This window comes from Lactuca sativa, chromosome 1, assembly GCF_002870075.4.
Source record: "Lactuca sativa cultivar Salinas chromosome 1, Lsat_Salinas_v11, whole genome shotgun sequence".
Classification (NCBI taxonomy): Eukaryota; Viridiplantae; Streptophyta; class Magnoliopsida; order Asterales; family Asteraceae; genus Lactuca; species Lactuca sativa.
The window spans coordinates 203,610,531-203,628,114 of NC_056623.2; the positions used below are offsets into that span (position 1 = coordinate 203,610,531).

At 30.3% G+C, this 17,584-nt stretch overlaps 1 protein-coding gene and 1 long non-coding RNA gene across 2 annotated transcripts; both read right to left on the minus strand.

The window, feature by feature from the left end:
* Window positions 1-5,230: 5,230 nt before the first annotated feature.
* Window positions 5,231-7,310, minus strand: LOC111900975 (uncharacterized). The gene is made up of 4 exons (XR_002853359.3): window positions 6,822-7,310; window positions 6,372-6,682; window positions 5,637-5,804; window positions 5,231-5,556 (listed from the first exon to the last, which is right to left on the minus strand). It is a non-coding gene; the product is annotated as an uncharacterized LOC111900975 (long non-coding RNA).
* A 5,328-nt stretch (window positions 7,311-12,638) lies between these two features.
* LOC111900976 (serine carboxypeptidase-like 13) lies at window positions 12,639-17,075 on the minus strand. Its single transcript, XM_023896842.3, has 14 exons — window positions 16,856-17,075; window positions 16,642-16,787; window positions 15,842-15,918; window positions 15,607-15,729; window positions 15,417-15,519; window positions 14,929-14,966; window positions 14,733-14,834; window positions 14,551-14,637; window positions 14,402-14,476; window positions 14,238-14,309; window positions 13,907-14,055; window positions 13,415-13,528; window positions 13,199-13,253; window positions 12,639-12,853 (listed from the first exon to the last, which is right to left on the minus strand). Exons 1-14 carry the CDS (start codon window positions 17,002-17,004, stop codon window positions 12,758-12,760), a joined length of 1,386 nt encoding a protein of 461 aa, XP_023752610.1. The 5' UTR covers window positions 17,005-17,075; the 3' UTR covers window positions 12,639-12,757.
* Between the last annotated feature and the right edge of the window lie 509 nt (window positions 17,076-17,584).

Consider the following 17,584-nt stretch of genomic DNA (forward strand, 5'->3'; position numbering starts at 1 on the left):
TGATTGTCAAGAGAGCATTGAAGTGAAGTTTGAGGAGAAGGTTTCATAGGCCTTTTTTTAACTTCGTTTTAGCTATATCTAGATCGCTATTAATTTATCAATTAAATGAGCATTACGTTGTTTATGAATTTACTACGTGCCATTACTTCCCATGAGAAATTAAATTACCTCCTACCTTTTATGCCTATAATTATTCCTACCCAATGAAATATTGACAAATCATCATTCAATTTAATTTTATTTGAAATATTCCTAATATAGCCTTAATGAGTTAGTTAAAAAAATATGGAATGATGATATTTGTCATAACTTGATGTGACAAACTTGATTGGGTAGGAACATTTATAGGCTATTTTAGCAAATTAATTTCTCATAATATGCCATTTCACTATATGAAGCAAATGATATGACAATGTGTGTATGTGTGAACTCCCAAGATTGTGTATTTTCCGTCAATAAATTAGTAAAAAGAAGTATAACCTTACCATATAAGATGGAAAGTGTTTCCCTTTTTCCATCATAAACTCCACTAAACAAAGAAGTATAAACCTTACCAATAGAAATAGTACATCAATCTTAAGCTCTAGCATATCATGAAAGAATTAAAAACAAGTTTAAAGAAATTATGGATTTTTTTTTGTCTAAGATCTGCTTAGATTTTAATATAACCACGATTTGTAAGTTGTAACTAAATTACTCAACAAATTATGGATTTTTTTCGGGCCCAAACAAAGAAACTTGGGAAATAATTTATCTTTTTGTAGGCCCAAAAAAGAAGTTCTTAAATAGAGCCTATTTTTACATTACTTGACAAATATCACAAAAAAAATATTCTTTAACAACAATGGTGACTTTATTTTTTCTACAACATCATTATTTTGGGTGGCTGAGAACAAAACGTCAATTTGATTATTTTATATTGACTTTTGAGTTTATTTATTTGTTTGTTTTATATACAATTTCTTTAAGGTATTATTTATATTTCGTGTTAAACCTCATTAGAGAATAGTTTTTATTAACAATTATTGAAATAAATAATCAGATGATCAAAATAGATAGAGTTAGCAAAACATACAAACAAATTTTAGTATAATCATACAAGATGCTCATTCACCTACAACAATATGGGTATTTAGGATAATTTTGATGAACCTATCATTAGTACATGTCTCCAACCATTAAGAGTTGTCTGTTTTATATACAATTTCTTTAAGGCATTATTTATATTTTGTGTTAAACCTCATTAGAAAGTAGTTTTTTTTTTAACAATTATTGAAATAAATGACCAGATGATCAATATAGATACAGTTAGCAAAACATACAAACAAATTTTAGTATAATCATACAAGATGCTCATTCACCTACAACAATATGAGTATTTGGGATAATTTTGATGAACCTATCATTACTACATGTCTCCAACCATTAAGAGTTGTCTGTTTTATATACAATTTCTTTAAGGAATTATTTATATTTTGTGTTAAACCTCATTAGAAAGTAGTTTTTTTTTAACAATTATTGAAATAAATGACCAGATGATCAATATAGATACAGTTAGCAAAACATACAAACAAATTTTAGTATAATCATACAAGATGCTCATTCACCTACAACAACATGGGTATTTGGGATAATTTTGATGAACCTATCATTAGTAGATGTCTCCAACCATTAAGAGTTGTATGTTTTATATATAATTTTTTTAAGGCATTATTTATATTTTGTGTTAAACCTCATTAGAAAGTAGTTTTTTTTAACAATTATTGAAATAAATGACCAGATGATCAATATAGATACAGTTAGCAAAACATACAAACAAATTTTAGTATAATCATACAAGATGCTCATTCACCTACAACAATATGGGTATTTGGGATAATTTTGATGAACCTATCATTAGTACATGTCTCCAACCATTAAGAGTTGTCTGTTTTATATACAATTTCTTTAAGACATTATTTCTATTTTGTGTTAAACCTCATTCGAAAGTAGTTTTTTTTAACAATTATTGAAATAAATGACCAGATGATCAATATAGATACAGTTAGCAAAACATACAAACAAATTTTAGTATAATCATACAAGATGCTCATTCACCTACAACAACATGGGTATTTGGGATAATTTTGATGAACCTATCATTAGTAGATGTCTCCAACCATTAAGAGTTGTATGTTTTATATATAATTTTTTTAAGGCATTATTTATATTTTGTGTTAAACCTCATTAGAAAGTAGTTTTTTTTAACAATTATTGAAATAAATGACCAGATGATCAATATAGATACAGTTAGCAAAACATACAAACAAATTTTAGTATAATCATACAAGATGCTCATTCACCTACAACAATATGGGTATTTGGGATAATTTTGATGAACCTATCATTAGTAGATGTCTCCAACCATTAAGAGTTGTCTGTTTTATATACAATTTCTTTAAGGCATTATTTATATTTTGTGTTAAACCTCATTAGAAAGTAGTTTTTTTTAACAATTATTGAAATAAATGACCAGATGATCAATATAGATACAGTTAGCAAAACATACAAACAAATTTTAGTATAATCATACAAGATGCTCATTTACCTACAACAACATGGGTATTTGGGATAATTTTGATGAACCTATCATTAGTAGATGTCTCCAACCATTAAGAGTTGTATGTTTTATATATAATTTTTTTAAGGCATTATTTATATTTTGTGTTAAACCTCATTAGAAAGTAGTTTTTTTTAACAATTATTGAAATAAATGACCAGATGATCAATATAGATACAGTTAGCAAAACATACAAACAAATTTTAGTATAATCATACAAGATGCTCATTCACCTACAACAATATGGGTATTTGGGATAATTTTGATGAACCTATCATTAGTACGTGTCTCCAACCATTAAGAGTTGTCTGTTTTATATACAATTTCTTTAAGGCATTATTTATATTTTGTGTTAAACCTCATTAGAAAGTAGTTTTTTTTTAACAATTATTGAAATAAATGACAAGATGATCAATATAGATAGAGTTAGCAAAACATACAAACAAATTTGAGTATAATCATACAAGATGCTCATTCACCTACAACAACATGGGTATTTGGGATAATTTTGATGAACCTATCATTAATACATGTCTCCAACCATTAAGAGTTGTTTGTTCACCTACTCACACACATTAAGGTAACTCTCTGAAGGAAATTGATTCTTTGACTTTTAATGCATCTTCACATTTTCCTGTCATAGTGATTTCAACTGATTTTGAATAGGTAAAATGACGTGAATTAGTTCTCTAAACACACTACAAGGTTTCATTATGAAGTTTGAACATTTTGTGAAACACTTGTTGCTACTATTCGTTTTACCGGATGAAAAACCAATCCTTAAACAATACAAAATAAGAGACTTTAAAAGATGGTTACTTTACTACAAAATTATATACATGCTTATGGATAAAATTTTATTACATTAGAAAGTTATAAATTTAAAATAGAAATAAAGAAAAAGAAGAATAACCTTTAGAAGTAATTAGGGCTGACAATTCTCGACACGACATGAAATAAATGGGTTTGGGTTGAGTTTTTCAACCCGTCAACCCGTTTATTAAACGGGTCATATATGGGTTTCTCAAAAAATAAACGGGTTGACCCGCCAACCCGTTTATATTCTTAATAAAAAAATTATTTTATTTTTAAAAAAAATTATTTTATTTTTAAATGTATTTATGTATCAACTATTAATAGTTAATAAGTATTATATAATATATACAATTTATTCATAAACCATTTGACTGTTTTGACATTATAACTCGTGGTGGATGGTCTAAGGTCATAAGTCGTAACCTATAAGGCTAAGTCTATAACATGTTTCTATGAATGTTTTTAATTTTCATTTGGATGTTTAAGACTTAAATATCTAAAATTCGGACCCACGAACCCAAATCTGACCCATGAACCTGCTAACTTGTGAACTCGTATAGATAAATGGGTTAGTGGGTCATATATGAGTTTATGTTCAAAACCCGCCAACCCGTGACCTGTATATTTAAATGGTTCGTGTTTGGGTTGACATATTTTGACCTGCTAACCTGCCAACCCACGACACGCCAACCTGAACATGACACGATTGTCAGGCCTAGAAGTAATATCTATAACTTTTTCATAGAAGCAATTTGAATGGCTCAAGGTATCTCACCAAGTGATCCGCTTTCCTATTTTACCCCTTCTGTTTTACTCTCCCATGTAGCTCCCTCCTTGTAATAAGCACTCGACGTATTAGAAACATTTTTAATACAATATGTACCCGATGCAAGCAAAGATGATGTGGAAAAATGTATTAATATATAGATAATAATAAAAATTTATGAAAACGGTAACAAAAACTATATTCATTTTAGTACCATCAAATTTGGTTTGAGCCATAATTTTTCAGGTTTATAGGCAGGACCGGTCCTAAAGATTTAAATGCCCAGGACGAACCATAGAAAAAAAGACCCTTATGCTCAAACATGTAATGAATTAATTATATAAACTAAAGTTTTTTTTTTTTTAAATGACGATGAACTTTATAGTAATAAGCATAGAAAAATAATAGTATTTTAACAAGTAATAACATGTCGTAAGATCTAACCGGCAACCAAAAATGAAAATGGGCCATATATATATATATATATATATATATATATATATATATATATATATATATATATATATATATATATATATATATATATATATATATATATATATATATATATATATATATATATATATATATATATATGGCCCATTTTCATTTTTGGTTGCCGGTTAGATCTTACGACATGTTATTACTTGTTAAAATACTATTATTTAATATATATATATATATATATATATATATATATATATATATATATATATATATATATATATATATATATATATATAAGTTGAAGGACTAAATATAGAATTTTTGGAAATTGATTTAGTAATTGTAACTTGAAATATTTAACATATAAGCATAATAGTCAAATGATATCAACCTATAATGGAAACTAGGTGAGTGACCCCGCGTTGCAGGGACATATGTGAGATATTTTTTGTTCGGTTTATTCTCTGTAGATATTCTTTTATGAACTATTTGTTTATAGTTTGAATATGACATTAGGTTAAAGAGGGTGTTATTGTTTGAACCTCGTTCTGAAAGTTGTAACAACCCAAATATAGCATTAAGAGAATGCTATAATAAACAAATTAATGAAAGTACATTATTATTTCTTGCATATAGGCTTACATAGAGAACAATTGCAACCCAATATTGGATTTATTTTTCAAAATTTTCAAATTTGTAAATTGTGTTAAATGACCAGAATATATTATGTCAAAGGATGTGTGTTTTTTGGTGCTTGTTACATGTTCCAGCACACCAATCACATACATTATAGCGTGAAATAGCATTGTACTTTTGTCCCTTCGGAATTTTTAGAGTGAGATCGTTCTGTAATATGATTTCTATGGACACAAATGGCATGAAGTGTTTTTCTTTCTCCAACTTATCCTTGGGCACAAGTAACACAAAGCTACAGAAAAGAAAAAACATAACTTTAATCAATCAAAAGTAGTAAAAAAAATAGATTACTCTAGAAATATGAATATTTACCTTATTGTTGATGTTATTGAATGTCCCTGAAATCATGTGTAGTGTATCTATATTTAGCATCATGAAGAGAAAAAGAAAATCAAAGGATTCGAACCAATTTGACAAATTGTTTCATCTTATCGAACATTATTTAGTCTTTCAATCAAAAGTTCTTCTGTAAGCGAAAACCTGTCATTTGAGATTGCAAATTATGTAATACTATCAGCAACAACAGAAGAAACAAAAAAATGGGAATAGAAATATTGCATCATTTACATACAAAAGAAATGCTAAAATCATGAAACTACTAAATGAAAAAGTGGAAGAAACAAAACAAATATAGTGATTTTGATGGGTTCCAATCTTTTGTACTAAAATGACCATTTTGTCATTCATCTTGAATAAATAGAGTATATTTGCAAAACACATTAAATCATAATTTTTTTTCCATATCTTACGTATAAACTATCTCATAATATATGTAGAGGTGGTTAATTACCGTATTGTCCCCATGGGATGAGGCAAGTATTTGGTCTTTTTTTGTTATATTCTATCATCATAAGGTATATATATAATTAATACACCATGATCCATAGTTAACTATGATGATTCCATTCAATGTTATGTACGAATTGTTTCAGAACCTAAAATGCATAAATGAATTCCAAAGCTAAATTGTTAACTGTGAACAAATATATTCTTTGTAGGATACTAAGAGTGATTAAACTGATATCATTAGGGTATGGCAAAAAATACCTTTTCGTGTTTTGTTTGACCTCCATTAATAAGAAAACTTTATAGATTCTCAGTCGTCAAAAAACAAAACCCTGAGTAAACACAAAGGAGAACATAAACACAGTTAAAGAAGTTAAAAGCTATGATAGACCCTTATGACCTTACCACCGACCTCACTTTGATTAACACACACAAAAAATGCCCATCCACCCACCCTTACTTTGATAGCATCATAACCCAATTTAACACACACCAAACACATGCTATATACCCCGGTCCCTCACCCCTTACCATAGTTGAAGATATAGGAATCATAAACCTGATTATACGACCTGTGAAACACCAGAAGTAAATAATTAGTTAATAAAATCTGAATTTGAAGGATCATTAACTTGATAGAAGGAATACATGTATGAAGATTAGTGTCCTAATTAGATAACAACTGATCAAATTTGTAATACTGGTCCTCACATGGAAGAATGAGAGGATCGATTAGTGTCTCCAAATCACGATAATTGACAAAATCGACCGAAGTTGGAGTCGGAGAATGACGGAACGAAATTGGAAGAATCGGAAAGAAACACCCCCAAACCGGAAAAACTTTTGGAGTCTATGACTGACCTACCTTATAGTGCAGCAACGTCGGCAACAAACAACAAAAGGAGTGGATGGAATTTAGGAGAGCGAGGTTTAAGAAGGAATTGAGATGAGAGGAATCGATTTGGAAAAGAAAAAAGGAAAAGGAGGTGGAAGAATCTGGAATTTCTGAGAGAAAGATGGACCGGTGAGAGCAGTTGTCGACATAGTGATCTTTGTAGTGGAAGCCAAAAGGTTTATGAGAGAAAGTATTGGGGGTGGATGGGAGAAAAAGGCGGTGGGAGATAACTGAAAGTATTCTATTTGACAAAAAAAAACGGTGAAGCAACGGAGACAAACACGTATCAATTCCAAAAAAAAAAAAAAAAAAGTGGGTCAATTATGACCTGGAAAAAAATAAGAAAAAAAGACCATATTTAAATCCGGCAACCTACTATGAGGAATAAAAAAAATAAGAGTTACAAGGGTCAAATTGTATTTCCCAATAAGAAGTGGACCAATTTTGCCAACTCCTTAAGAATTTATTGGGCCAAGTTCACTATTCAGTTTGAGCAAAAGGTCAAATAACGCCCTAAAGACAATCCATTCCAAAATAAGAAACACCGGTAGAAGCCGAGGACCATTTGTGACTAAAAAAACACGATGTTCACTATTCCTTAGCATTGTCCAACTTTTATATATATATATATATATATATATATATATATATATATATATATATATATATATATATATATATATATATATATATATATATATATAATTCGAATAAACCAACATTAAATAAAAATAAGCATGAATTTGAAAAGAATCGAACCCACGTGCCTCTTGTATTTAAAAACACACTGCTTTAACCGACTGACAGTACATTTGTGTTAAAAATCTGAAAACATAATATATAATAAAAACATAATTATATAATTTTGCAAAATTAGACCTTTTTTTTTCAGGGCCCTGTGCGGCTGCACATAGAGATGAGCATATAGACCGGGGAACCGGCCAGAACCGGTCCCGGAATCGGAACCGGAACCCGATGGAACCGGTCGGGTTGGGACTAATACTATAATTTCATCAATTTTTGGAACCGGGACCTGGTAAGAACCGATTGTTGGATCCGGCCCAAAACTGGGAATCGGACTGAATAACTGACTCAAATTTGGAAAGTTGCATAACTCACTCACTTTAACTTTGTTTGACATGAATTTTTTTCCTACATGTAGATTATGATTTGTAGTTAATTTTAGACTATAAAAAGGCTTGATTTGGTTAAAACATGAATGAGTTATAAGCTCCACAAGGAAGCGTGTCAAATCAGAATTTTTTTATTTTTAGCAATTAAATGTAATCTGAATTTGTTGTTCAAATGTGCATAACTCACTCAATTTAACATATTTTGACCTGAATCTTTTTCCTACATGTAGATTAGGATTTTTAGTTAATTTTAGACTATAAAACACTTGCTTTGGTTAAAAATTGAATGAGTTACAAGCCCCCCCAAATAAGGGTGTCAAATCAAAATATTTTTATGTTTCAGCAATTAAACGTAATCTGACTTTGTTGCTCAAATGTGAATAACTCAGTCAATTTAACTTGTTTTGACCTGAATCTTTCTCCTACATGTAGATTAGAATTTTTAGTTAAGTTTGACTATAAAAACAATTGATTCGGTTAACAATTGTATGGGTTACAAGCCCCGCAAGGAAGGGTAAATCAGAATTTTTTTATGTTGCAGCAATTAAACGTAATCTGATTTTGTTGTTCAAATGTGCATAAGTCACTCAATTAACTTTTTTTGACCTGAATCTTTTTTCTACATGTAGATTATGATTTTTAGTTAAGTTTAGACTATAAAAACGCTTGATTTGGTTAAAAATTGAATGAGCTATAAGCCCCACAAGGAAGCATGTCAAATCAGACTGGTTCCTAAATCGAAAATCCAGTAAAAACCGGAACTGGTAGAACCGTCGGGCCGGTTCGGTTCTTGATTTTGGCCGAAGCCGGTTCCTGGGTTGGGCCGGTTCCGGTCGGTTCGATCCGTATGCTCATGCCTAACTGCACATATTGCCCCCTTAGAGCCGGGCATGCTTATAGGTGATGTTTATATATATATATATATATATATATATATATATATATATATATATATATATATATATATATATATATTAATCAAGTTTTAAATTTATTAAACTAATTTTATCTCAAACGGACTAATAAACACTCTAGTCAGTATACTTAGTCGTGGTAAGACCAGGTATCAAACACAAAGAAAACGATGGTGAATAAAATTAGAATTCTTGATTATAAGTTACACATAAAAGCAATTAGAAAGGTTTTATTAAATACTCAAATAACACTTAACATCAAATATCGATAAACTAACTTGAAGACAAACTTATTTAGGTACTTTGGTCTTAGATAAATTACATCTTAAAATAACGGCTAATTATTGATACAATGGTTATTTATTCATTATTCATCGATTCCTAATATAACTAGTATCATAGTCACGCTACTAATCCTTTGATTTCAACACAACTATTAATTCATTGATCAAGTGAATAAACAATCATACAAATCTGTATCTAGTTCGTATTAAGTAAGATTTGATCTTATTTAACTCCGATGGTAATAGGAGTTACATCATGCATAGAATGGCCATCCTACACATACATACACATTAAAGTTCACAACTTAATTTCCTAACCCTATGTTTTGGTCAAAACACTAGTCATAATTACCAATGGTCACTGGAAAATTATGATTCAAATTAACACAGTCAGATGGTCTTCTAAACTCTATCAATTCAGCAATATGGAACAAAGTAACAATATTTAACACATATGGATCTTCAATCAAAATTGTCAAAATAAATTAAATAAGAATAAACAATCCAAATGAGAATTATACCATAAATTCAAAGATTCATTCAATCATAAACACAAAGTAAAAAGTTTTAACACCTAAATCAGAAAGTATCTTTTGCTTCATTTCTGATCTAGCAACAATATACCTATAAAATACAAGTTTAAGCATTATAAGTATCTTTTAGCTCTAAATAGCAATAATTAAGGGTAAAATATTAAGATATGATATATATATATATATATATATATATATATATATATATATATATATATATATATATACACACACGCGCGCGCGCATATCAAAATACCCTACACTTAACCTTTGCTTGCCCCCAAGTAAACTGATTTTTAACTTACCAATACTACATAAGCCAATCCATTTAAAACCCAACCATTATCCCAAGACCGCAATGCATGTACGTGTGTCTATGATTCCTAAAAACTTCTCATTCCTAAATACTCACAATCGTTATGAACCTTCACCCATTAGCTTATACGACACTCATTTTGCAACCCTTCGAATCCATCCCCAGACATCTTTCTTAATCTCAAGGTATTTTTGGTTAAACTACCAAGCATATATAAATTCTAGAAAGAATTAAAACTTTGATACCATAATAGAACTCTTTGGAATTCATTTCTTCTTTGATATTTGCTTTTCAATTTCTTTGAATTCACCACATTCTTGTTTGAATTTTGGTATCTTCAACTTTTTGGTTCTTCAGAATTTTTGATATTTTGATCTTCATACTTTGATAGCTTCAAAATTCTTTCAACTTTTGCAATTTCTCTCCTTTTTTTACACAAGGAGGCCTCCAAACTTCTTAGCTAGCTACGCCCTGCATAGCTACAAGCTACACCCCGCGTAAGGACAAAGATTGAAAATTTTTTAATATATCAAACCAAAAATGTAAATATATGGAGACACAGGTGTGACAAGAATTCTTATATTCCATTAGCAGAGTTCTCCTACAAAAAATAGTTTTCATGCTAGGAGTGGGCAAGGTTTTCCAAAGAGAGGCAAGTTGGGCCCTACATATATTGATCATTTTCTTATCATTGCTCGTGTGGGCAAGGTTTTCTTTTGATTGGAGTTACCTGAGAAGCTCAATCAGATTCACATCACTTTTCATGTTTCTCAATTGAGAAATTCTTCACATATGAGTAAGTAGTTGTAACCTTATGGGATATTCAGGTGGATAAGCACTTGAATTATGTAGAGATTCCAGTTAAAGTTTTAGACAGGAAAATGAAGACCATACACAACATGGTGATTGGGCTAGTAACGGTGTAGTGGCAACACCAGAAGGGTTGTGAACAGATGTGAGCGTCTGAGTAGGAGATTCGTGAGCACTACCCACATTTATTTGTAGTTGTGGATTTCAATGATGAAATCTAATTCGAATAGGGAGAGCTGTAACATTCGATTTCCACATATGTATTTTATTTTTAAGTTATTTGATTTTAGGAGAAAGTATGTTTTGTTATAGGCACGCTATGTTCATTGTTGGGCGTGACACGCTTTCCATGAGTCAGGCGTGAAGTGCATTAACAGAAATAGGCGGTGCGCCCGCCGCAAACACAAAACCCAAGATCTATATCTTAAGCCCTATTTCAGGAAGCTAAAATTAGGGTATGATGTATTCTAAGCTTCCATCCTCACAGAATGAAACCAAAGCTTTATGTATGTATGTTTGAAGATCTTGAGCCTCCTGAGTGTCCTTTTACGAAGAAGGTGGCATTTGGTGCTTATAATGGTAGTTCCACCTTTATGACTATCTAGTTCATATTTCATGCTTTGGGTCCGTTTTGGTCTCTTGGAAAAATGTTTATAGTGTTTGAACAACTCTAGAACTCTAGAATGGTATTGTGTTAGTTCTTAAACTTAGAATGGTGGGAAAAGGTGTAAGAATGGGCTCCTTTTAAGTTATGCACAAGTTTTTGGCCTTGTTAGACCACTTAGGAATTAGGTTTTGTGTTTAGGTTTTACTAAGTCATGGAAATGAATAAATTTGAAAACTTTATCCATTAAGTCACTTAGAAAAATCAGATTTGAGAGTTATAGCTCTTGGTTGAAAGGGTGAAGTACTTAACGAAAAAGTGTTAATCTAATGAGCGCAACTCACCTTTAGATTGTTTTAAAAATTATTGTCATTCTTTCTAACGTTCATTGTTTTGGAAATGTAATAGGGATGGAAGGAACTAAGAAGTTCTATGAAAGCTTCACCTCAAGGCTCAAACATCAAAGATCTCCACAATTGTTAAAAAAATGTAGAGGTGTTATTTCTAAAGGTGGAATTAGTACGATAGTGGACATTTTTTCGTTGAACCATGTGTTGCCAATAAATTTGATTGGTCCATGTTGATAATGGTATATAGGAACATAAGTGTTTTGTGAATAAAGATTTTCATATTCTTGAATATTATGAAATGTAAATGGGGCTTTTGTGAATGATATTTTTGTGAGTGGTGGAGACAAGAATGATTTTATTAATTTCTAACATGAGTTTAAAATTTGAAGTAGTAAAGTAAATGGAACACGCAAACATAAGTTTAAAAACTTTCATAATATGGTAGATGGTAATATCAAAGGTCTTAATATATACACACATTAAAATTGAATTGGTTGGTATAGTAATACCATGTATTTTAAACTTTATACCATTATCTTACCATATTTACTCAATTTATACGGTACTACCAACCAAACATATTGACCACCAAACATATTAGTTGCCAACAATATTTATTTGGTTGGTAACATGTTGATTGGTTTTTCGTGGGACATAGTCCTAGCTATTTCATTAGGTTGTAAGCGAACTTTTAAAGGCAAAATCACGAGGCATCATTTCAATGCTTTGGAAATAAAAATCCTAGTGCAAAATTACAGGGCCTCACTGAAGCATTGATAGTGGCAATAAACTTATACAAATATTGTGCTCAAGAGTCACTTGAATAAGTTTGAGAAGCAAGCCACCCATCCACCATAGTCAAAGCTTCTTCAGGCTTGTACAATGCCACTCCGTGACCTGCACCCTAATAACACCAGACCCCAAAAGAATTATGATTGGAGACAGAAACAAAGATTTATGCGATTAAATTACAAAAAATTCCTTAAAATTTTATTATTGTTATTATTCATAGATAAATTACATACGTTTGCATTATCTATGTTGTTATTATTGATTAAAAGGAAAAGCTTTTATATATAAAGGGGACAAATTACTAAAAACACTTAACCAAATGCCCACACTTCCCTAGTAATCAAAGTGTGCTTAAAATAGTCAAAGGGCTCTATTATTTCAATCTTACATCATGATGTTGTCAACAGAATAATAAGATGCATACCAATAGAGTAAGTTTAAATGTCATGTTTCTTACCTTAATAGTTGCGTATTTTAACGAGTATTCTCTCTGTACATAAGTCCTCTGATATCTACAAAAGACATTGAATGACACGATTGCATGATTAGTTCCCAAGGAAAAAATGTTTCATTTTAATGAAATTAATTAATAAATGGATTTCAAGATAAAACAAAACAAATGAAAATAATATGAAGGTATTTTTATTAATATATTCTAAAATTTTCAGCTCACCCTGCGATCTGGTCATTAACAAACCATGGTTCCCATTGCTTCTCTACCGGAAGATTAAGATTACTAATCCACTTCTCTGTGCCCACATGTGGAAATGTCATGTCATGATCACCACTGTGCATTTGAATTTTCAAGAGACACATATAAGATGTATAGCTTATTCCAAAACAAAAACATTAAATCTTTATCTATATATATATATATATATATATATATATATATATATATATATATATATATATATATATATATATATTCCGAGAAAGATTACAAACAATCATGGCCATTGATTTATTAAATCAAAATGGTCATTAGAAGGCAATGTAGTGTTCATAATATTTAGAAAAATAATCACATTTTTAAAAGGATTTACTTTAATTTTGTTGGCATTATTTTTTTTAACTAAAACCTCCTAAATAAATAAAAGTGCAAAAGCAACCTTTTTGTAATAATGAAACGAGAATATTATCTTTCTGAAGTATGAGTAATTACCATATGATCAAATATTGGCATTTCTTGGCAAGAAGTTGTTTGTGGGTGGGGATAGTACTGAACACATCGTATGAGTAACATTCTGTGTCCTTTTTCCCCATATCGTAATGAATACTTCCGTTTTTAATCACCCAATTTTCTATTGTTCCCTGTATATAAAAAGAAAGGTATTCAAGAGTTCTTAATTCTTAAGCATATTAGATTTTTGAAGTAATAGCATGTTTTGTGTGAATGAGTTGTAACACAAAGTAAGATCAAATCTAGCAGTTTGCAATTTGAGATATACATATATTTGCATTGATATATACACATACGATTATATATAACATACCTCACGGACATGGAGAGCATTCTGAACTTCCTTTTTGTTTGCCCAGATTCCTATAAATACATACCGAGCTTCCTAAACAAAGAAGAAATAACATTGATGTCAATAAAAGAATCATATATGGGAAAATTATGTGTTGATTTGAGTATTTGAAAAAGAAAAATTACTCGACAAGTTGGGTCCGTGTATGTTGTATCACACATTGGATCTAATATATTCTCTAAGTTGATCTTGCTTGTGGCCTACAAATGGAATTTTGAATTAAACTTGTGCTACATAAACTTGTATAAGATCATACAAAATGATATTTGTATACCTCTTCCACCTGTTGGAGATTATTCCAGCAAAGGACATTGTCTACATCATTGGATATATAGTTACCTTTACATGTTTGTTTTGTAGACTGAAATATGAAACAAATATAATCAAATGACCAAATAAATAGTGGTTACTTTGAGAAATAGATGGTCATGTTTTGGTGTTAATATTTTTCATTACCTCATAAATATCGGTTGATATTAGTGATAGCCGATAAGCAAACTCAAATCTTGAATTAAAATCATTGAACTTATCAGTTAAAGGGGAAACGCTAATGACTCCCTATATAATGCAAAAAAAAGAGGTGAATATGACATTCTATATTTCCTTTTATACAATAATATTTGTAAATAGCGTTATAAAGTTTGCATATTACTTTCATATTTAGTTGTGGTTGATTTCCACGTTCATTGCCTACAAAGTACCCGACATCACAAACATAATGTTAGAAAAATCAAGCCTTTTGGCAATTAACAACTACGAAATTAATGACAAAATCTAACGCACAATAGGAGTACATGTAATAAATAAACAAATGAATAAACTTATATAAGAAATTGTTATTCAGTTTTCTGGATTATCTAGTTCTCATTTTAATAAAACCGTTTTGGTGTAAAACAATCAAAAAATTCGAATATCCAAACCATATAGTCCAACCAAATTGTCCAATTAAACAAATTTTAGTTTCTTGTTATTCTTCTTTCTTTTTAAAATAATCTTTCGCCTTTAAAAAGAATTCCAATTTGGGCAACTTATGACCAATTCTATTACACTCGAAGAGAAGTGGAAATGAGTAAACTCATCATCATGATCAACAAGAGCAACCCCTAAAGATTGAATTAAAACCATAGTTAGAGATATTACCTTTATATACATTTAAAGCAACATTTGGTATGATAATCCCCATGTATGAAATCCCTGATACGTAAAACGGATTGCTGAGAAACCTAGGGTGATCCGTAAACCACTGTATAATTAACATGTAAAACAAAATCATTTTCAAATTAAATAAGAAGACAATATATTAATAAATTAATAGAAGTTATTACAAAACCTTTCGTAGAAAATCATAAGCATATGAAGCTAGAAGGGAATCACTGCAAATCGTTCCTTCGTATGTTGTAGAATATGAGAACCCTGCTCCCGCTGGTGCATCTATGAATAACATATTAGCAACCTACAAAATTACACGATTAATTGTATGTAAAAAATCATTCATGTAGAACATAAAATCCATAGGTTTATAACATTAATTTTTAGAAAAATGTTTCGAGTGAGAGAATGTGAACCTTATTCCATGGATATGGATTCAACTTCAATGTAATGTTATCCTCCGTTGAAGTTTCCAAATTGAAATTGAGTGGACCTACAAAAGAAAATGGTTAGTTAATTTTAATGAATTGTGTGTAAATAAATACTGACATGTTTGGTCAAAAATGCTAAAATTCAATTTGGTATTACTTATTAAAGTAACTTAATAATAGACTTCAATGCCTTTAAAATTGGAAACAAATGTCCTTAAAGTAAGTTTTAATTTTGGCATGTTTGGTAAAAAAATGCTAAAATTCAAAACCATGTTAAAATTAAAAATAATTGACAATCATAACCAAAGAATATATCACGTGATTGACACAAAAGTCGGATCAAACCACTAAAATAATGTAAGTAAACTTTTTGAATAGTTACCAAATTTGTTCCTCATCTAATAAATGTTATCCAGACAAAAAATTCATCGAACATTGATTATCTCATATGTTAGCAACAAACTGGAAAATTGGTCTTGAAATTAGATTCTTGTAACCATGAACATGAGGAACGTAGTCATATAGTTTAGGAGACATCCCGACCACAGGGATCAACAAGAAACAAGATCAGACTCCGGTGAAGTCAACGCCGGTGGAAGCTAGGTTTCCGGCGAGGGTTTCTGGGAAGGTGGATCTGTGTTGCGATGTGAACAAGCTCCGGCGAAGTCACTGCCGGAGATTGTTTATTCTAGTGTGTGTGTGTGTGTTTGTGTGTAATTAATATGGTTGTTTAATGCAATAGATAAATGAATTAGATGCAGACAAGAATTTAGATACACGATTACCTATTTGATACATCATGGAATAAAGTACAGAAGTCCCGGGCCCACCGGTGAGGTAAAGAAGAAGAGGGTCTTCGGAGGGATTTCTTTCGGACTCAACGAAGTAGTAAAAGATCTGCACTGCTTCATCTTTTCCAACTCCGATGTATCTTTTAATAAAACAAGATTAATTTATGAGTTGTCAGAAGCAGAAAAAACAATGAAAACGAAGACATACCCGGTTTCCAGACTGAAAGGAAGATCACCATCAAAACCGGGGAGTCTCTTGACGATTGACTTTGAGTTTGATGCACTTATGGAAAGTGCAAAGATTATTAGAAGGGAAACCAGAGTGTGTTTTGATTCCATTTCGAGAGTTTTCTGCATAAGTAGTAGGTGTAATGTGTTTATGTAGACATGTGTAAGAAGTAGGTGTAAGTGTGGATATGTGGAGATGTGATGTGCCATGGTGGTTAGGTGTGCAAAAAGAGGAGAGATGGGGTCGTCTGTGTAATTTTATAAGCTCACTGTAAGATCGATCGTCGACCAGGGATGCTCGAGTTTTTTTTTTATCACAACAGCGTTATTCAAAAAAAATATTTAGTGTAGTTTGGAAAAAATATTTTTAACCAATGTTTTTTTATTAGGGGTGAGACCATACGGATTAATTAAAATAAAAGTTTAATTGTTAAAAAAATTAAAAATTGTATTAAATCAAAATCGATTATAATCAATTACATTGAATAAATCAATTATAGAGAGTTACTTTAAATTTGTTTGAGATTGTAATTAATTCTTATTCTATCTAAACTATTTAAGATGTTGCACTTAAATTTCAAATGACTTTTTATCCATATAAATTGACTTTTATGACTTAAGTTAAACTTTGACTTTAATCAATATGTCAAGAAATTTGTATAAGTTTGGTATAAGAAAGAGGATATTATTTTGGAAAGTATATATTTTG